Raw genomic sequence first — 21637 nt, 5'->3', positions numbered from 1 at the left:
TTATCTTCCTGCATGTGACTACTTGGAACTAAGCGTGAAAGAACATCCGCAACTCCATTTTCAATCCCAGGAATATATTTGATCCCAAAACTATATTCCTGTAAACCAATTACCCACTTGGTCATTCTCCCGGAGACAAGATCTAAACCTTTCTTGCTAAATATTTCAATCAGCGGTTTGTGATCTGTATGTGTCTCAAAATTTAAACCCCACAAAAATTTCTTAAGCTTCTTTATTGCCCAAAACACTGCTAAGGCCCCTCTCTCTCTCTACAACCGAGTATCGAGTTTCAGGATCTCCGAGACTTCGACAAAGACATGGTTTGCACACCATTTGGTCCACATTGCTTCAATACAGCCCCTAACCCTTTCTCACTAGCATCAGTCACTAAAATGGATTTATTCGCTGGATTGAAACTCTTTAACGAAGGGGCTTGACTAAGCTTTTTCTTTATAGCCACAAATTCATCTTCACAAAGATCTGACCATAGAAATTCTTCACCTAATAATTGTCTCATTCACTGTTGCCACTGCAAAACCCATTACAAACTTGGATTAATATTCAATCATTCCTAAGAAATTCAATAATTCAGTCTTATTAACAGGAGAACACATTTTTGTAATGGTCTGAATCAAATCAGTTTTGGGTTTTACACCATTCCCAGAAATGTTATGTCCTAGGTAATTGATTGTGTTAGACCTAAACTTGCACTTCTCCACTTTAATCGTATGATTATGTTTACATAGGTTCCTCAGAACAGATCTTAATCTAGTATCATGCTCCATGTCATCTTTTGCAAATACTAAAATATCATCCTGGTAAACGCATACCCCAGGAAGATCTTAATACCCTTTCCATCACAAGTTGAAAAACTGAAGAAGCAGACACCAACCCAAAAGGCACTCTCTTAAACCTAAAAGTGCCAAAGGGAGTGATAAAAGATGTATAGTCTTGAGATGACTCTTCTAGCTCAATTTGATGATACGCCGAAGTAAGATCTATTGTGCTAAAAACCTTTGCCCCATCAAGTAGAGTCAACAATTCAGTAATGTTGGGTTAGGGATATCTATCCACTACAACACACTTATTAAGTTGTCTTAAGTCAATGCAGAGACGCAAATTCCCATTAGGTTTGCGTGCTGCAACAACCGGAGCCAACCATTCAGATCCCTCAACTTCCTCTATAATCCCACAACTCCTTAATTTTTTTATTTCTTTTTTCATGTCTTCTCTAACAGATAGCGGGACACTTCTCACTTTGCAACACACTGGAACTGCATTTACCTTTAATTGAATTTTGTGCTGAGATCCCTTTAAACATCCTAAAGTTTCTTTAAACACATTTGGAAGGAATATGCTACTTACCAGTATGCATCTGTTCTTGGCATGTAGAGCTGCAGATCTATACACTGTGCATAGATCGCCATCTGGTGTTGGGCCCGGATGTTTGCAGTTTGTTTTTCCTCTTGGAAAGTCTTTGGAAGTCACGAGGTCGGTGGCTCCTCCTTTGGTTCGTATTGCGCATGGGCTTCGGCTCCATCCTCAGATTGTTTTTCGCCAGCAGGGAAAGATGGAGCGTAGTAGTAACAGTAAAGAAACCCATGTGTGTTGTATCTAAATAAGATAAACTGGAACGGATACAGGTAGCCGGGGAGGCGGGTGGGCGTGTATAGATCTGCAGCTCTACATGCCAAGAACAGATGCATACTGGTAAGTAGCATATTCCGTTCGAGGCATACGAGCTGCAGATTATACACTGTGCATAGATTATATAGCAGTACCCAACCCTAGCGGCGACCACCGGCATCCGTTGCAGTTGTGTGGAACAGTGTTTTTAGTACAGCCTGGCCCACACTAGCGTGTTGCTTGGTTTGCACATCTACACAGTAATGTTTTGTGAAAGTGTGCGGTGTTGACCATGTCGCTGCTTTGCAGAGGTCATCTAGTGGTATGTTTCCTAGAAAAGCCATAGAAGCCCCTATCTTCCTTGTAGAGTGGGCTTTAGGGGGAACAGATAGCGTTCGTTTTGCCTTGTGGTAGCAAATCTGTATGCATTTTACAATCCACCTAGCTATCCCTGATTTAGAAATAGGGTTGCCTTTATGTGGTGGAGAGAAAGAGACAAATAGCTGTTTGGTTTCTCTAAAAGGTTGTGTTCTTTGGATGTAGTAAAGTAAAGCCCTTTTAACATCCAGTGTGTGTAAAGCTCTTTCCGCAACGGTTTGAGGTTGTGAGAAAAAGATTGGTAATTCTACCGACTGGTTTAGATGGAATGGAGAAATGACTTTGGGTAGAAATTTTGGGTTGGTGCGGAGTACAACCTTGTTCTGATGCATTTGGAGAAAAGGTTCCTGTATAGTGAGTGCTTGTATTTCACTAACCCTTCTGAGGGAAGTGATGGCCACTAGAAAAGCTGTTTTCCATGTGAGAAATTGCAGCTCACATTTATGTAATGGTTCGAAAGGGGGTCCCATTAACCTTGTGAGAACTATATTCAAGTTCCAGACAGGTGAGGGTGGTACTCTGGGTGGAATTATTCTTTTGAGACCTTCCATAAAGGGCTTGATGGCAGGCACCCTGAAAAGTGATAGGTGCAGCCTGTACTGTAAATAAGCAGCAATTGCTGCGAGGTGTAACCGAATGGAAGTATATGCTAGGTTACACCTTTGAAGATGGAGCAAATAACATAGGATGTGCTGTATGGACACATTAAAAGGATTGATTGTGTTGTTGTGGCAGTAAACCACAAATCTTTTCCACTTTGCAGCATAGCATGCCCTAGTAGTAGGGCGTCTAGCTTCCCTGATAATATTCATGCAATCAGGGGGCAGGTTAAGGTATCCGAATTCTATGACCTCAGGAGCCAGATCGCAAGGTTGAGCTGAGCTGGGTCCGGGTGCCTGATCACTCCGTGGTTCTGGGTTAGGAGGCATGGTGAGAGGTGTAGCTTTTGGTGTGGTACTACTGAGAGTTCCAGCAGTGTGGTGTACCACGGTTGTCTGGCCCATGTTGGAGCTACTAGGATCAGTGTTAGGGGATGCTGTTGTAGCTTTCGCACCACTAATGGAATTAGTGGGAGAGGTGGAAAAGCGTATGCAAATTTGTTTGACCAGTTCATCCATATCGCATTGCCTTTGGACAATGGGTGTGGGTATCTGGCGGCGAAGCTTGGGCATTTTTTGTTTTCGTGGGTGGCGAAGAGGTCTATCTGTGGGTGCCCCCACTGCTGAAAGAACGGGTGAAGAACCTGTGGGTGAAGTTCCCATTCGTGGATCTGTTGCGTTTGTCTGCTGAGCAGATCTGCCATGGTGTTCTGGACTCCTGGGACGTGTTGGGCCAGGAGAAAGATTTTTTGCGGAATTGCCCATCTCCATATGCTCTGTGCTAGTTGAGAGCTGTGGAGAGTGTGTGCCCCCCTGTTTTTGAATGTAGTACATGGCAGTCATGTTGTCTGTGCGAATGAGGACTGCCTTGCCTGTGCCTGAAATCTGCGTCTGAAAAGATTTTAGGGCTAGAAAGATTGCCAGTAACTCCACATGGTTGATGTGGAGTAACTTCAGTTGTGGCGTCCATGTGCCCTGTACTGTGAGATGTAACAGATGAGCTCCCCAGCCGGAGAGCGATGCGTCTGTTAGGATTATTTGTGGGACCGGGTCCAGGAACGGTCGACCTTTGGAAAGGTTTGTGGTGTTCCACCACTGCAGAGAGCGATGGGTGCGACCATCTACCAACACCAGATCTGTCAGTTGCCCCTGGGCCTGGTTCCACTGGCGCGCTAAACACTCTTGGAGTGGACGCATCTGGAGTCTTGCATGGGGCACTATGAAGATGCAAGAGGCCATCATCCCTATCAGTTGCATAAACACCCTTGCTGGGAGAGAGTGTTGACATGTGAAGCTTTGACGCAGAGCCTGTATATTTGCAATCCTAGCCGGATTGGGATAGGCTATGGCTTCCGAGATGTCTATGGTGGCACCGAGGTATTGTTGTGTGTGATGGTACCAGGCGGGATTTTTGGTGGTTCACCGGGAAACCTAGCTGGTGAAGTAGTTGGATTGTAGCGGCGGTGTATTGCACACATTGTTCGTAGGACGTGGCTTTTATTAGCCCGTCGTCCAGATACGGGAAGATGTGAATGTGCTGTCTTCTGAGGTGTGCAGCCACTACTGCTAGGCACTTGGTGAATACCCTTGGTGCTGTTACGCCGAACGGGAGCACCTTGAACTGGTAGTGTTGTCCGTCCACCACAAATCTGAGGTACTTTGTGAGACTGGTGTACTGGGATGTGAAAGTATGCGTCTTTCAAGTCCAGAGTGGTGAGAAAATCGTTCTGGGAGAGGAGTGGAAGAACCTGTTGAAGGGTTACCATGTGAAAATGGTCTGAATGTATGCAAGTATTTAGAGGTCTGAGATCTAGGATAGGTCGTAGAGTCCTGTCTCTCTTTGGTATCAGAAAGTACAGGGAGTAGACCCCTAAATTTTGTTGATTTATGGGGACCTGCTCTATGGCTTGTTTTTGCAGGAGGGAGATCACCTCCTGTTTGAGTAACGTAGCGTGTTCTTGGGACATAGGGCGTTGCCTGGGTGAAATGTTTGGGGGGGGGGGGTAGATGTTAATTCTAGGCAATATCCTGAATGAATAATTTGGGTCACCCATCTGTGTGAGGTGATTGTCTCCCAGACGTGAAGGAAATGTTGTATTCTGCCCCCGACCGGAGTGGAATGGTCTGGAGGGAGCGGGGGAAAGTCATTGGGTAGGAGGTGTGGCAGAGCGGGCGGTATTTGTCTTGCCTCTGCCCTTATTATTATTGCCTCTGTATCCGCCTTTTTGATAACCCTTTGTGAAGGTAGATTGAGGAGGGGATTTGTAGGACGTGGATGCACTATCCGAGGAGTAGCCTCTGCCCGTGCCCCGAAAGGAAGAGCGGCGAAAAGAGCGCCTAGTAGTGTGTGACTGCAGGGCTCCCATGGATTTCGCCGTGTCAGTATCTTTTTTCATCTTTGAGGGCTTCATCAACTTCGGGGCCAAATAGATGATCTTGGTCGAATGGGTGGTTCAATATAGAGGCTTGTACCTCAGGTTTAAAACCTGAAACTGAGCCAGGCATGGCGACGGAGAAGGACACTGGTGTTTATGGCCCTGGAGGCTGTATCTGCTGCATCTAGGGCACAGCGTATAGAGGTATTAGTTATTGTTTTTCCCTCTTGGATCAATTCATTAGCCCTATTCTTGTATTTTTCAGGGAGATGGTGCATGATGGTCTCTAACTCATCATAATGCGCCCTGTCGTATCTGGCCAACAGCGCTTGCGTATTGGCGATACGCCATATATTGGCGGCTTGTGACGCAGTGCGCTTCCCTGACGCGTCTAGGAGCTTGGACTCTTTGTCAGGTGGTGGTGCTTCGCCGGACGCCTGAGAGTTTGAGCGCTTCCTAGCTGTAGATACCACTAGGGAATCCAATGGTGCAGGGCCTTTAATGTATGAAGGGTCTGTGGGGGCGGCTTTGTATTATTTCTCTATACGGGGGTTTAGGACCCTGGCCCTGACTGGGTCTTTAAAAACCTCCGGTGCATGTTTAATTTCTCCCTTTAACATAGGTAGAATGGCAGTAGACCTATGTGCATCGTCGAAGGTGTCTAGGAGAAAATCTTCCTCCACTGGGTCAGTATGTAACTCCACCCCGTGGTAGTGTGCCGCCCTTTGTAACAAGTGGTGAAAGCCTAAGGAATCTTCAGGTGGGGATGGCCTAGATGGGTAAAGGTCATCCTGTGGGACATCTGGGATGTCCGGATTGTTATAGTCGTCCCATGGGTCTGGAGATCCAGTAGCGGTGGGGTCTTGTGGCACATCTGCTGGATCATAATAAGGGTCTCCAAAATAGTCTGGGACAGGAGACAAGGTTGGGGAACGATGAGACAAGGTTGGGGAACGATGAGGCAGGGGTGGAGGTGGGGAGGGTGGAAGGCACTCTGAAAGGGGAGGTAGCAGTGTCTTTCCTCTTTGGAGGTGGAGCTGGTTTGTCCAAGTGTCTCTTTTTTGAAGACAATGTCAAATGTCCAGTTTTTGGATCCTTGGCGAGTGTCTTTTGCAGAGGATCCGGCGTGAAAAGTTCTTTCGACACTGGTTGCTCGGTCGGCGCCGAAGTTTTCGGGGCCGACGACTTTTTAGGCTTGTCTAAGCCGTGCTTCTTTGGGACCTCAGATTTTTTGGTCGGTGCCGAAGAAGGCTTCGGCACGGGAGTGTCGGTACCGAGGGCCTTGTGATGTTTGGTCGGCACCGGAAGAGCAGGTTTCGACACCGAAGGCTTTGGTGCTGGGTTCGGTGTGGAGGCTGATCTTTTCTTCGGTGCCAAAGGGTGTTTTTCGGTACCGCTGGTCGGCTGGCTCGAGCCCGAGCTGCCGGAAGGCTTAATAGGCTTCTTTACCGGGCCCGAAGGTGGGGTGTGAGAATCAGTATCCTTGGTCTTGCCTAGGCCCGGAGGCGAAGGTGTGACCGAAGCCTTTTTGGGTATCTGCGTGGGTGTGGGAGGGGGTATTGTACTCACGACCCACTGCGCCGGGGTGATGTCCTCCACATCTGAGTCGTCGTCCTCGGAAGCACTGACGAGGTAGTCGTCCTCTTCTTCGATGTTCTGCTGTCCCGGAGCTTCGACGTCGTCCCCGAAGATGTCGACTGGAGCGGAGGTCGAGGAGTGCGCCATGTTGCGTCTAGCCCGTCGATCTCGAATAGTCTTTTTAGAGCGAAAAGACTTGCAGGCGGGACAGTCTCGAGCCTCGTGTTCAGGGGAGAGGCAGAGGTTGCACACCTCATGAAGATCGGTGTGGGGAAATTTGGACCCACATCGAGGGCACTTCTTGAAGGGAGTTCTTTCCATCAGCCGAGACCGGAGCCGGAATAGGCCCGAAGGCCACCGTCGACGACCGGAATCGAAGAAGTGCCGAAGAGAAGGTGATTACGATGATTTATTATCTGAAGGAGCTCAATGAGCGAGGATTTTTGCGTCGATCGTTGAACTGGAAAATTTCGGAACCGGAGCACGAAGTATTACATCCGAGCCCGATGGCGGAAAAAAACAATCTGAGGATGGAGCCGAAGCCCATGCGCAATACGAACCAAAGAAGGAGTCACCGACCTCGTGACTTCCAAAGACTTTCCAAGAGGAAAAACAAACTGCAAACATCCGGGCCCAACACCAGATGGCGATCTATGCAGAGTGTATAATCTGCAGCTCATATGCCTCGAACACTCAGTTTTCAGATTGTGCACATAGTTATCAGCCACATTTTTTCCACAGATTGAATTTTGTCTCTCAATTGTATAGGAGGATTAGCATTAGGATCTAAAAATACCCCCAGGTCACCTTGATGTATCAGCTAATGATACTGTCTCCACGCTTTGAAACATAAATCTTTCCAGATATGAATCTATCCTTGTATTCTATCAAACCAGAAAAATATCCATGTAGCTTTATAGGTTCCCCTCCATATGCTAAAGGAATGATGTCAGGTTTCACTAATGTAATCTTTCCCTTAAGCTTGGAGTTAAAAAACTCATTTGAGATGATGGTAATCTTTCCACCAGAATCAAACAGTACTCTAGTGTGTTCCCCTTCTACCAAAATTTCATCATAAGGACACGATTTGTTATTAAATCTGTTCTCAACCTGCACTACAATCTGTCCACAAACAAGCTCTTCAGAATTGGGTTCTCCCAATTTCCTTTGATATACTTCTATTTCCTTAACCTTGGGTTTAAGTCTTGTTTTACATAAAGGCGTGAAATGCCCCTTTATCTTGCACTTAGAACATGTTTGGTTGAGGGCTTGACATCTTTTGTCATTAGCAAGATGTCCAGATTTACCACATCTAACATTTTCTTTCTGACCATGTTTTCTCAGCGTAATTTTTATCAGTTATGTTGCATTTTTCTGACTTGACTTTGACTATCTCAACATTAGCCCCTTTTTCTGAATCCTTCTTTATAACAGCAACACCTTTTATAGAGTGCTCAATACGTTTGGCAGGTGTTAACACTTCTTCTAGAGTTGGTTCATCTCTTAACCACAATTCTTCCCTAATTTTTTCTATACTACAGCCAAACATGAACTGATCTCTGATACGTTCATCAGTCAAGTTTTCAAATTTGCACGAAGAAGCAAGTTTTCTTAATTGAGTAATATAATCCTCAATTATCTCATCCGCAGTTTGCATCCTCTTTGCAAACTGGTACCTTTCAAGAATGGTGCTGACCTTGGGAAGATAATGTTTGTCAAGTTTTTTAATACAAATCTCAGTCATTCAAGCTGCTAGTTTCCGAAGCCGAAAGCTCTGGCAAATGATCAAACACATCTTGACCTTCGGATCCCAAACAATGAAGTAACAATGATGACTTCCTTTCAGCACTTAGAGGGACCGCAGACTCTAGCATACCTCTCAAAAACAACCTTCCATTTTTTCCATTTAATAGGAGGTGATCCAGGGCACGATAAAAAGAATGGAGCTGCTGTAACATTTTGCATGTTTGCAAATATATACTTATTAACTAATATAAACCATCAATATTTATGAAGCAAAAGTTGCACTTTGCATAAACTAAAATAAAATCAAATACGCCAGAATATGAGATTCAAGCATATCCATATAGATAATTTATGCAAATATTTAATCATATGCAAGAGAGCTTCCCTTGTTATTCTTAAATTGTATGTTATTCAGATATTGAAATTTTTAAATGGTTTAAAAGTGAATTTGAACTGCAGATATACCAAAGTGTTAACAGCACCCGATAATCCTTACTTATGTTGTCAGAAGTGATTAATATGCGCGTCTGTTAACACTCAATAATCAAAGCTCAAATACCTCTAATGCACTGTCATGACAATTCAGAATGAATGCTCATATTAGCTTAGCGCAAGACATACGCGTTGAGTTCGCGCTTGTTGAGCGCTGGTAGTTGCCAAGTAACAGTAAACAAAATGGCCACCACGCACGCTTGAATCAGCGTGATGCGTGATGACGAGATCCGGTGGAGAAAGACGCTGATAGAAATGTCGAACGAAGAAGAGAGTCAATCGCACAAAGCTGTTCCAGAAGGATGAGAAGATTCCAGGTAAGATGATGGCACTCTTCAACTCCTTAGAGACGCAACGCTTATTTTTGAAAATCTATGATGCACAATGTCTCTAGAAAAAAAAAAACGTTGTATTGATCTTCCAAACCTGTACAGCGAAGAAGCACGAATGATCAAATGACATCAGGTGCTTTCTTTCAATATCGGTTCAGGCCACTAATAGATAGCAAAGAGGTTTCCAACGATCAATGGTAAAAAGAAGGTCCCACGAAATCGGCAAATCAAAACTAAACACACGCGTGAAAATAAATTAACGCGCTGTGCGTTGCACAAGAATAATGATTCGCTTGATCACATAAATACCTTTCATAGTGAGTTCCAACGATCATCGATATGAGAGTCTAAAAAAAAAAAAAGAGCACCAACAAATATAAGCGCAGTGCTAATATCTGGTTCCTTCCCCTCTTTTACACGTAGATGAAGGGCTTCACGATCCTTGAAGAAAGAAACCTAAATCTTTGCGCAGCTAATCAGTCACAATGTTGCAATTTAATTCCTTTTTCTCCAGTTCCAATATAAGCCCAGAACTTTGTTGAGATCCTCTTGTTGATTCTTGTGCCGACTACGCCAGTGAAGTATGCTGTCCAATAAATTCAGCACTCTGGTATGCAGATATTAAGATATTTATTCCATAAGAGAAGATCCCATCCATCAGCCAGCAGTCAATCCTGTAACTGAACATTTACAGAACTTTTCTATGTACAACAATCCATGACATCAGCAAGGTTCCAATATGACATATCCTTTGAACATATAAACATAGCAACACCACCCAGTGTGGAATACCACACACCACTTGTGCTTTCACTGCAATGATGGGGCGGGGGAAATGTTTTCTACAGTGTGCAGCATTGTGAGTTTTGAGTTCACATCAGTAGTCACGATATACCCCGTCGAAAAGGCTCCAAAAGATTAGCTACTAGTAGCAGTATGTAAAACTCTGCTGAAGAACAGGCAGGAGACCATTTTAGAGTTATCGATATAACACAAAACTTATAATAAAAAAAATAAAAAAGTTCTACTCACCATTCGGGTTTAATATCTGTACACGTTCGAATGTAGTTCTTTGTTGTTAGTACAAATTCATTATATAGCACCCATTCTGGCTTATGGTCAAGAACGGTGGATGGATGTAACTGCACAACCTGGTTGTCTTTAACTGTTAAGTAATGCCCTGTTCGTTCCAAATGTGCAACCTGCAAAATAAATAATTTTGGCAACACTGCAAATTATTTGAATTTGGCTCAAAGTTAATAAATATAATAGCAGGGCAAATAAGCGTTCCCAGTTGGTGTCAACAACATTTATTAGCTGACCTTGTACAGTATACCACTGCCTTTTGACTACCCTCACACTATACAAATATCAGCTAGTTGAAATAAATACTTTTTTATATAATAATATACTAGAATAATACTATACAAATATCAGCTATTTGAAGGAAAAACACAGGTGGCTAGCTCCAGTCAGCTGTAGTTTGGAACTGATCAGAATTCAATATAAGCACATAAAAATGAAAAGGACTTCCTCATTAAAGTATACTTTTACATTACAGAATCACATATTTCATGATTTGCTTTGATTAACAGCACAGAAAAATATATGCAAAAAAGGGCATTACTGTAAAAAAAACTTGAGTTTCATAACATCATAACATGATACACAACACCCCTACAGCACTTATCCTATCCCATCATCCCATGATCGACCCTATCACTTTACCATGGTCTGTTGCTCTCTCTGCGTTCTACCAATCTCAACTCCAGGCTCTCCCCCAATCCATTATATGTCATCAGGGGGTCCCTCCCTTTGCTCCATTTAGGCCTCCTCCCGGTCCGAGATCTCCCCGGCCTCTTGCCATGCAGCCCATACTTTCTCAAACTTATGTGGGCAGCCTCTGACATGATACACCAGTCTCTCATGCCCCAGTCCAAGTTAGATGTTAGATGCCCACTCAGGTCATCCCCACCCCAGTTCTGAACACAATCAGAGCAGGTATCTGTTCAACGTTGGCTCCCCCCAAATTCCCAACATCATCAATTGGGGGATAAGAGCGAGGGGGTAGTCCTGAACAAAAGACCCTCCCCCGCATTGTCTCCCTGTATCCCAGTATTTTACGGGTATTCCCACATTGTGTGGAGTAGGGTCCCCTTCTGCCCACAACCCCTCTGATAGGGACAGTTATGTACCCTAACCATCTGGTGGAGACGGGATCTTGTGTAGTATGCTCTGTGGAGCAGCTTCAATTACACCAACCCAAATCCTGCACGGATAACTACTTTCCAGGGATACCTGCAGGCCTCACCCAGGCATTATTCTCCATCCTCCCCAAGTAGATTTCCCATTTACTTTGCAGAGCGGCCAACGTGGGAAGACCAGAGTCAGCAAGGAGGCATATATTTGAGAGAGAGAGAGCATGTGCATAAAGGCACCCCCCCAAACACCCTCCATTCTAGAGGTTTCATCTAGCACCTCGCAAAGAAGGTCACCAAAGCCTTGCAGGATAGGTTTGACCTGCTAGTAATGTAACTACTGCCCCCCTCTAGTCAATTTGAATTGACCATAGAGCTGAGTGAATGGGATCATACCTCTGTCACTCCAGATGTCCCCCACCTTTGATATACCCAGCATATCTAATTTCTTGTGACTTTCCACACTCTTCAGGTGAGCTAGCAATGCCAAAAGCCAGAGCGGGGTTTCCAGAGTCACTTGCCTCCTCCAACCAGTTACTCTTCTCGCCTCCTGCCAGACTATATCACCTGGGGAGTAGGTCCGACATAATTCCAGCCGACAATCCCATAAAGCAGGCCAAGGTAGCCCCCGCCAGATCCAGAGCCCTCCTATCCGCATATAATAGAGATTCTTGATGTTGCATATACCCAATCATTACTTGCAATGGGGACGCCCAGTAATATAGCTTCAGATTTGGTAGGGCCATCACCCACATTTTCAGGCTTCTTGGTCGATACAAAGAGGCAATCCTCGGTGGGCCCCATCCCAAATCAACTGCAAAGTTGCCGCCTTGCCTTTGGGAGGAAAATCATCATGTACGAGGGCGCACGGCCTAGCTCGGATATCAAGTCTTTTACAAGGGGATACCGCCCCCTTAAATTCATGCAAGACACACTCCAGATTTTGTTCAGCCGCGTGGAAACCGATGACCAGGTACTTAAATCCTGTCCACTCCCATCGGAGTGGGCAAACCTCCCCCCCTCAAGGTGGTATCCCTTTCATCAGTGGAAACACTTTCGATTTATTTCAGTTAATGCAAATCCCAGCGCAAGTACCGAACACCTCTAGGATGTTCAGAATGCAGGGAATTGAGCGTTCTGGGTTGGATACAATAGGATATCGTCCACATAAAATGATATGTCTTTCCAGTCTGGGTCCCACCTCATGACCTTGAGTTAAGCGTCCCACCCCAAAGCTAAGTCGGCAGAGGTTCAATGGCGAGCAGACGCAATGAAAGGAGAAGTCCTGTCTGGTTCCCCATCCCAGCCTAATTTCCCTCGACCTCGCCCATTAATGTGGACCCGGACTAGTGGCTCAGTATAGCAGCCTGACCCAATGCAGAAACTTTGGGCCATAGCCCATTTGACAGAACTGTGATTCCACAGAATCACATACTTTTTGGGAGTCAAGTGACCACAGTATTGTGAGCTCACCACTCCGGTCCCTCAGCTATAGCAATGAGATAGCTGAGCCCTTCTGAACTGAATTACTTAAAACTCTGTTTTTGATCAAAAGATAGGCTTTGCCCTCACCGTAAGCAAAAAAGCAGCCACTGATGCCTTCTCAAACGCTAGGAGGTGGCACTAATTAAACATTAGAGGTACACACATGCTTTAATTGCAACTATGCAGGGCTCACCCCATTAATGCTTCCTACATAAGGGGTTTCTTACCTAAACCTGGTTAAGGTGCGCATTTCTTGCACAGTGGTTGTCGTGGACGCTAGCAATTTATGGATGCACAAGGAGGTGGTGTTCCTGCAAACTCTCCTTTCGCTAAGGTGGCCATACTAGCCTGCAACTTCCTGTGCATGGTTCAAGAACAGAAAAGAGTCTGCCATTCCTTACTTTGTTTGAAAGTAGGTATACCTGGACTTGGCAACCTCGCCCCAAAACCCTTTATTTTTTTTACTGACTGTACTAGCACAATTTGTAGGTACTTTATACTTACCAGTTCCAATCTGCCAGATCTTAGTAGCTGCAGAAGGAACCCATAAAAATCCCAGACAATGGGACAGGATTAATTTGTGCCATAACTTTTACATCAAGTCATCAGCTATATATTAGCAGCTGTTGATAGCTTCCCTCCATTCGAAGAATATGCTTGGGACCTTAAGACTCATGCAGCTACTGTGAACAATGTTTACGTCGAGGAGCTGGCAGCTGGAAAAAATGCCCAGACCACACAGAACCTGTATAGAGGACACAAAACTGCTTAGAAGCTACAAAACCTCTCTTGCCTAAATGACTTGGATCGTCTGAAAGTGTCTTGCTTCATGGTCCATTATTGGCGGCCAAAAAGCTGTAAATGTACTTTACAGAGGAAAGCCTGCATGGTCTTCACTGTCAAAGGGCACCTACATCTTGCCTGTCCAGTCCAGTATGGACAAGTAGGTTCCAACACCCACCATGCTCATTTGATACACAGGGCAGGACTTGGTCAGTATGATTCCAGAACCAGAAGAACCCTCTCTAGCTGCTGCAGGTCTGGAGTTATTAATATCTCAAATTGTGGTTGGTCCCCGACCATAAAAAAATAGTTCCAGTAGAAAAAGCTGTAGCCTTAGGTTTATATGGTTATCCCAACGCACATCTCCAACTGCATGGCTACCTCCAGACAACTTTCACTACACCCACCTGCCCGATATGAAGTTATTAATTTAGCAATAAAACCCAGACTATCAGATAGAAATGGGTTCAATTTGGCATCAACTCAATAAATCTACCCTGGTAAGGTCAAAACCCAGTTCTGAGAGAATCTTTGCTACACCCTAGTAGCTACACAATGAAAAGCAGGCAATACACAAAGAAGTTGGGAAGATTGCCTTTATTCAATAAGAGCTTTTTAAGAGGAGCTTTTGCTAGAGGCACTGGACCTTTCCAGCCTCGTATTCATAAGTTTTTTGGGGTATTGAGTGTTGGCTCCTCTGTGCATAGTATAGATGTTTTAAGCAACAATGAAACTAATGTTTCTTTGAGTCAATATTATCCGAAGAAGACAATTGTCCGGTGTTTGTCTTAAGTAAAGTCTTTATTGATTACGTGGTATAATCTTCCTATGTAATTTTTCTATTGGTGCTCTGGAGGTAACAGTCAAGCAGCAGACACGTGTTTCGCCCTCTGCTCAGTACGACCAAATGTGCTCATTTTAAAATTTCTTTGTAAGGGATTGACCCGGGACTTTTTCGCTGCCTGAAAAACGACATTTACCTGCCTTAATGCTTTGAAGAATTATATACTGCATTATACAAGACTTCAAGTACAACTATGAAAGCCTTGAGAAAGCCAAGGCAATACCCAAAGAAGTGTGTGCTTACCTGTAATTTTTAATTGAACACATGAAGTGTCAAAGCAAGTTTAGAAACAGATTTGAGGAAAAAACACCAAAATCAAACTAGGTTAAGGAAACTGGAGATCCCATTTAAAAAAAAAAAAGTTTTAATGCAAAAAAAAAAAAAGTCAAGCATTATGGAAAACAGTTTGTGGTGGACTAGGATCTAGGCGTAAGTAATTTCAGGCCGACAGTGAATGAGTGGATGCCAGCTTTCACCAAATGACTTGCCCCGGTCAAGGACAGTAGGATACTGGGTTTTTGTTGCAGCCCTAACCACACACACTTTTTCACCTGGTATTTGATGCACCTTTGACTGACGTATACTGGGTTCCTGCTAACCAGGTCCCCAGTAACAGTGTTCTTTCCCTAAAAATGTTCCCACAACTGGCAAAATATTTAGCACCCTCTCTAAGCCCCTAGTAAATGGTACCTTGGTACCTAGGGCCTGAGGTATAAAAGAGGGTCCCTAAAAGCTGCAGCACAAATGGGGTCACCCTAAGGGACCCCTAACCAAGCACTTGCAAGACTGCCATTGCAGGCTGTGTGTCTTGGTGAAGACAACAGTGAAAAACACGAATTGTCACACTTCCCTGTGTGCCATGTCCCCAACACTGTTTGTAATATGTGTAAGTCACCCCTACAGCAGGCCTGACAGCGCTAAGACAGGGTACTGAATATTACAAGCGAGGGCATACCTGCATGAGCCGATATGCCCCTGTGCTAGTCAGTCCTATTACTGCCAGTACAAGTGAGCAGTGAAGCTTCACTGAAAATAGGGATGTCTGTTATCACATCTTGTATTGGACTGCAACAGCTTTTTTGATATACCACAAAGAACATGCTTCCTACAGGCAGTCTTTTATGCACCTCTCCAGCCAAGACTCTTGCAGGATCGAGCCCTCTTTAGCTTGCTGGGCCTGAGGCCTCCTGCTTTTTATGTCCCTGAAAGAGGTGCACAAGAGACCTACCCTTGTAGAGCAGTTCCAGGCTCTACATGCCAGCAGGATTCAAGAGTCATTGAGATAGTGTGGGAAAGTGGCTCTGTATATACTGTTCCCAAATAGATACAGTGTGTACAGAGTCCACAGTCCCCAGAGGTTTGGCAGAGGTTAAAGTTAGATATAACCTTACTCTCTAGAGTGGTAGCATGCTCGAGCAGTAATGCAGTATCAGAGGACAGTGTAAAGCATTTGTTGTACACAGTCAGCAAATTGTCTCATACACAAGAACTGAACTCTAGGCCAATGGTTTGTATATAAAAATATATGGTTGTTTTATTTTAGAACCAACAATAGGTATTAAAATATACTTTCTCAGAATGAGATGCTTTAGTTAAATACTTTTGCAATATACAATTGAGTTTTGTAGGTAGTAGGTACAGGTTGTTGCAATAGGCAACACAATTTTAAACAATACATTGAGCTCAATGGGAATTTTAACCCGTTCTGTGCCCATGACAAGCTGGACTCGTCATGGAGCACAGTCGCGATGTGCCCATGACGAGTCCAGCTTGTCATGACAGCCACCCACGGGGGAAGCGCTGGCGCGCCCTCCGTGAGTGGTCGATCTTTTTTTTTTTCTTTTACTGGGAAGGCAGGGGAAGACCTTCCCCTGCCTCCACCCATCCCCCCCACGTCATCAATGACGTCAGCGAGCGAGCCGCGCGGACGTCATTGGAGGTTTCCCCTTTGTTCTCTGTCGCGCATGAAGCCATTTGCTTCCTGCGCGTCGGAGAGGAAACGTGAGTTTTGGGGCTGGGGAGGAGGGATTTTCGGCTATCAGTGTTGTAGTTAGGGTGGGGGCACTATTTTGGGGGAGGACAAAGGCGTTCAGTTAAGGCTCGGCTTGCTTTAGAGGAAGTTTGGGGACGGACAGAGGACTCGGGCAATGTCCTCTTCTTTTTTCGTGCTGGCAGCTGTCCCCACCTCTCTTCCTATTATTCCCTCTCTTTCTGTCTTGCCATCACTTACTGAAAACTGAAGAAATTCACGGATCACAGCCTCTCTTTCCTTCTTTCATTTAGTTGCTTCCCTGGGAAATGGATCCAAAAAGAAAAACGCTCTTCAGAGAAATGCCCTTTTTCTGACATTTTTCTATTCCAAAGTGCAGCACGATGGTTAGAAATAGAAGGTTTTAAATATGAAAAATAAATACATAACTAAATAAAGCAAGACAGAGGGGTTGCAAAGTGACCAGATTGGTTTTATTTACATCCAAATACATCAGCATCACTTTGCAGAGTTTGCCAGTGAAGCGCTACTTTCGTTTTCTTGTCTTTCTTTGAACAGCATTGTTGTTCCTAGGTGGGAAAGTGTACCATTCCTGGAGGTACTGCAATACCTGGTTGATGGCTGGATTGGAAAACACAATGCGTACCATGGCTCTGTGTTTATGGATGTGGTCTTTTTATACCATACTGCTTACGTTTTGTAAGGATATAAGCAATGGACATTGAAACGGTTCCCTTCAGGGCCCTCTAGTCATGTCCATAACTGTTCAGGTAAAAACCACTTGCTGATTTCTGAATAGTGAGTGAGAGATCGTTAAGGTAACCATGTTGTTTCTGCTTACATTTCACATGCTTTACTTAATCTTGCATTCCCTATAAGTGGTTGCTTTTACTTTTTTTTTTAGGCAGCATATTACTCTTATCAAGTGCATAATTTGTATTGAGCCACATCCAAGAGTTTATAGCGGGCACAATTAGGTTATAGCTGAAGGCAGTGCGAGTTTCTTTCAGTGGGGAAGTATGGTGTTCAGTGGGGAAGAGGATGTGGCACAATGGCCAGAGCTGTCGAATTTGGAACTGGGTTCAGCCTTCATGACCAGTCCACCAGACCACTCTACTGAGGGAGCACATTCCCATGCTAGACCGTAGAAGGCCCCACTAGACCTTAGAAGGCTTGATGTCTTAACACAAGCAGGTGTACCCTAGTGGTGTCAATTGTGGGTTAACCTTGAAGGCCTGTCCACCACAATCCATACTGAAGTTAATCTCCAGTCTTGCGGGCAGGCCTACGAAGCAGCACACCCTAGAGCAACAGGTTAGGGTGATGCGAACGGTGTGACCTCACTGGGTACCTATTTTGGTAGGTGCGTAGTGTTTGCAAGTATATTATGGTTTGAAAAAAACTTGCTGCCTCCTTCCTGGAATCCAGCAATTTTCAGAAACAATAAGAATGTCATAACTTTGGTGATTAATGTTCTTCCTAGAGAGAGATGGAGTTTTGTCTAGTGGAAGGGTTGACTCCTGGAAAGGTAGCACAGAGGGTTAATGTGCCTGCTGCAAAGAACATGTACCATGCAGATCACAAAGAGCACTGCTTTAATGGGGGGACCATGATGGTCATTTAATGTCAGCTGTAGGTGATGGATCCCTGAACAGTGTCATCTATGTGCATGTTTGCATTGTGCGGAGGGGATTACCAGGTAATTATTCACGCAGCTCTCTGATGGATGTCACATGCGGTTTTTCTGAGTCCCCAGATAGATCATGCAGTCTGTGTGTTCTCTTTTGTACTGCCAGTCACCGGTGTATTCAACTATGTTGCCTTGGACCGTGTCATGTATGTGCATGTAACTTGCATGATCGAGATAACGATTCGCGGCGATACTACGTGTCTCTCGGACCTCTTTCAAGTGGTCACCGTCCTTTTTCTCCAGCAACCCCCCCTCCCCAGGGGCGGCAATCTTGAGAGATAGCCCCGGGCGCCACAAGCTCCAGCTACGCCTCTGCCCCCAATGTCTCTTTTATGCATTCCTGCTGCGCGATCGTGCAGCAGGAATGGCCACTAGCGCCAGGGTTTTTTTTTCTTTATTTAGGTTTGGGGTCGTTTGTGGGAGCGGCCCCTTAGGCAAGGGTCGCTTCCCTTATGGCCACATTTAAAAAAAAATATTTTAAAGTGCAAACAAAATCAAAGAGGTAGCAGACGATACGTTACAAGAGGAAAAAGTGATGTGTGCATGTTACAAAAGAGTACAAAATACATTAGAGGTAAAATACTGCAATAAATGGCAGACACTCAGAAAACAAGAACAAACGCCACGTTACATGAGGCAATGGTGGTAATTGTGCATGTATCAAAAGCAAACAAAATACAAGAGGTAGCAAACAATACGTTACAAGAGGAAAAGTGACGTGTGCAAGTTACAAAAGAGTACAAAGTACAAGTAGAGGTATAAAAGTGCAATAAATGGCAGACACTCAAAACACAGGAACACACTGGGAAGGCACTTCTATAGGCATGGAGAACAATTTCCTATAATGTAAAGACTTCCTTCAGACAATAGAGAGGGCGTGAGTTAAGTTTGGAAGTGTCTTTGCAGGAGGAGAACTTTGAGGTCAGTTTTGAAGGACTGGGAAGAGGGGGTGGTCCGGAGCTGAGGCTGAGTTCCAGATTCCCGCGGCGTTGCCTGTAAAGGATTGGACCATCGATCTTTCCTTCTTGAAAGTGGGAGGTTCAAGCAATACATTTTGCGCATTACGTGATGGTCTAGAGCATTATATGCATATGTGACAATGTTTTTTTCTCCTTTTTATTCTAGTCTAAAGCTTTTTATTACTGTTTCCGGTTTCGACAGTGGTTGTTCTGCAGTTTTGTGAAGTTGCATTTATTTGGTAAGAATTCTTTTTTTTTTGTAGTTACTCCAAATGAGTAAAATTGTAATGTTTGAATGAATTTTTTTGTAAGTGATGTTAATGGCAGCATATTTAGTTAGTGGTTTGAGCATGAAATTCTTTGCGATGTGTTTTGCATAGTCTTATGTGTAATTTATTTTCTCTTTCTTTTTTAGTGGGATATTGTTGATCCATACTGTGTCTGTGCAGAGTAGGTGGTGGTGAGTAGTTTACCTGCCTCTGGCAAGTGAGTGGTATTGTTTTGGAGTATATATGTGTTTTTGATAAAGGTGCTTTTTGTTTATTACTTATTTTACAAAGTGTTTGTTGTTGTTGACTTGTTTGACAAGTTACCTTTATTAATAAGCATTATGGCTAGCCGTAGAATGACTGCTCAATAGGTGGTTGGTATGCTTCTTGAATCTTCCTCTGAGCATGATGATGAGCCTGACAGTGTGACTGAGGGAGAGGAGGGAGGGTAAGATTCTGGCAGTGAGTTTTCTCTCCACATGGAATCATCGGATGATGAAGGTACGCTCAGTGCAGATGAAGCTACTCTTGGTGTGGATGAAGCAACTCTCAGTGTGGATGAAGTGCCTGTCTTAGAGGAGGAAACTGCTGTGCCGATGGTGCAAGAGGCATCTGGATTGCAGTCTGAGGCTGCTAGGCTTCCTACTGGAAGTGCTGAACTTTGGGTTGATCCAAACATGGTGCAGCCGGTGTTGCCTGCCTTTAGCGGTGATGCTGGGTGTAGAGTGGATTGTGAACATTTTTTTGCCTATACAGTTTTTTCAGTTGTTTATGGATGATGCATTTTTGGGTGAGATTGTTGAGCAGACGAATTGGTATGCTGAACAGTTTTTGAGGGACAACAGTGACAAACTTAGGCCCCAGTCTAGAGCTACCCGGTGGACTCTCACAAATCTGGAAGAGATTAAGAAGTTTTTGGGTTTGACTTTATTGATGGGTGTGGTAAGGAAGCCAAACTTGGCTTCATATTGGTCTACTAGCCCCTTGTTGGCAACTGCCATATTTCCTGCAGTTATCACTCGTAATCGGTATTTACTTTTGCTACGTATGCTGCATTTTGTTGGTAATTCTATGGCGTTGTCACAAGATCACCCTGACTGTGACCGTCTTTTTAAGATTCGTCCCGTTCTTGATCACTTTGTAGATCGATTTTCTGAGATCTATACTCCAGGGAAAGAAATCTCTATTGAGGAGTCTTTGGTCTTGTTCAAGTGCCGTTTGTTTTTAGGCAGTACATCCGTAGCAAGAGGGCACGCTATGGAATTAAGCTGTATATGTTGTCTGAGAGTAGGACAGGATATGTTTTTAATTTTTGTGTGTAAACTGGTAGAGATTCTACTATTGACCCCCCAGGTTGTCCGTCCACTTTTGGAGTTTGAGAAAATTGTGTGGGATCTTGCTAGAAGACTGTTTAACAGAGGCCACCATTTGTACCTTGATAACTTCTATACTCCTGTGCAATTATTTAAGGAATTTTATAAAGTAGACACTTTTGCATGTGGCACAATCCGCTCTAACCGTAAAGGTTATCCGAAAGAGCTTGTTTGCAAAAAAACTTCAGAGGGGGCAGTGCAGTTCCTTGCGTAGTGATGAACTACTAGCTGTAAAATTTGTGGACAGGAGGGATGTGTACATGCTGACTACCATCCATGATGAGAGTACTTCACCTGTGGCTGTTTGGGGTCAGGTTGCTGAAGTGCGCAAACCTGTGTGCATTCTAGACTTCAATAAGCACATGGGTGGTGCTGACAGAGTAAATCAGAGGTTGGAACCTTACTCTGCTATTCGGAAGGCTTATGTTTGGTATAAGAAGTTGGCCATCCATTTCTTCGAATTAGCAAATTTCAATGCTTTTATTGTGTTGGAGTGTTCTCCTGCGTCAAAGTTGACATTTCTTCAGTTTCAGCACTCGGATAGCTAGCCTTGTTGTTGTGGAACAGGCAAGTGTTCCTAGATTTGGAGTGGTGGAGGATGTGGCTCGATTGAAAGATCGCCACTTTCCTGATAACATCCCTCCCACACCTTCAAAAAATTTTCCCACTAGGAGATGTAGAGTCTGTTGGCGAAGAGATACGCGGAAGGAGTCTCGTTATTTCTGTCCCAGGCGTCCTAACCCTGGGCTGTGTATGGCCTGCTTGTTTTAGAGCGTACCACACGCAAAATAAATTTTGGGAGCTTCCATGAGTGGTAAAGTGAACTGCCTGGTCTGTATTGTTTAAAATAATTATTCTGTTTCAAGGTTGGCATTAGTGCAATGTATTTAGTTTCAGATTTTGTGTTAGGAGATTTGTAT

The 21637-nt window shown here is 44.3% G+C and overlaps 1 protein-coding gene across 1 annotated transcript in view; it reads right to left on the bottom strand.

Annotated features, from left to right (window-relative positions):
• Nucleotides 1-21637, bottom strand: part of DHX15 (DEAH-box helicase 15) — a 300859-nt gene that overhangs the window by 43429 nt on the left and 235793 nt on the right. Inside the window, exon 13 of the mRNA XM_085642340.1 lies at nucleotides 10159-10328. Coding sequence (XP_085498466.1) covers nucleotides 10159-10328 — 170 coding nt within the window. The remainder of the gene's footprint in view (nucleotides 1-10158; nucleotides 10329-21637) is intronic.

Source organism: Triturus cristatus, chromosome 2_2, assembly GCF_964204655.1.
Source record: "Triturus cristatus chromosome 2_2, aTriCri1.1, whole genome shotgun sequence".
Taxonomy (NCBI): Eukaryota; Metazoa; Chordata; class Amphibia; order Caudata; family Salamandridae; genus Triturus; species Triturus cristatus.
Note: the sequence above shows the minus strand (reverse complement) of the source record. Positions and strands in the feature narration are given on the sequence as shown.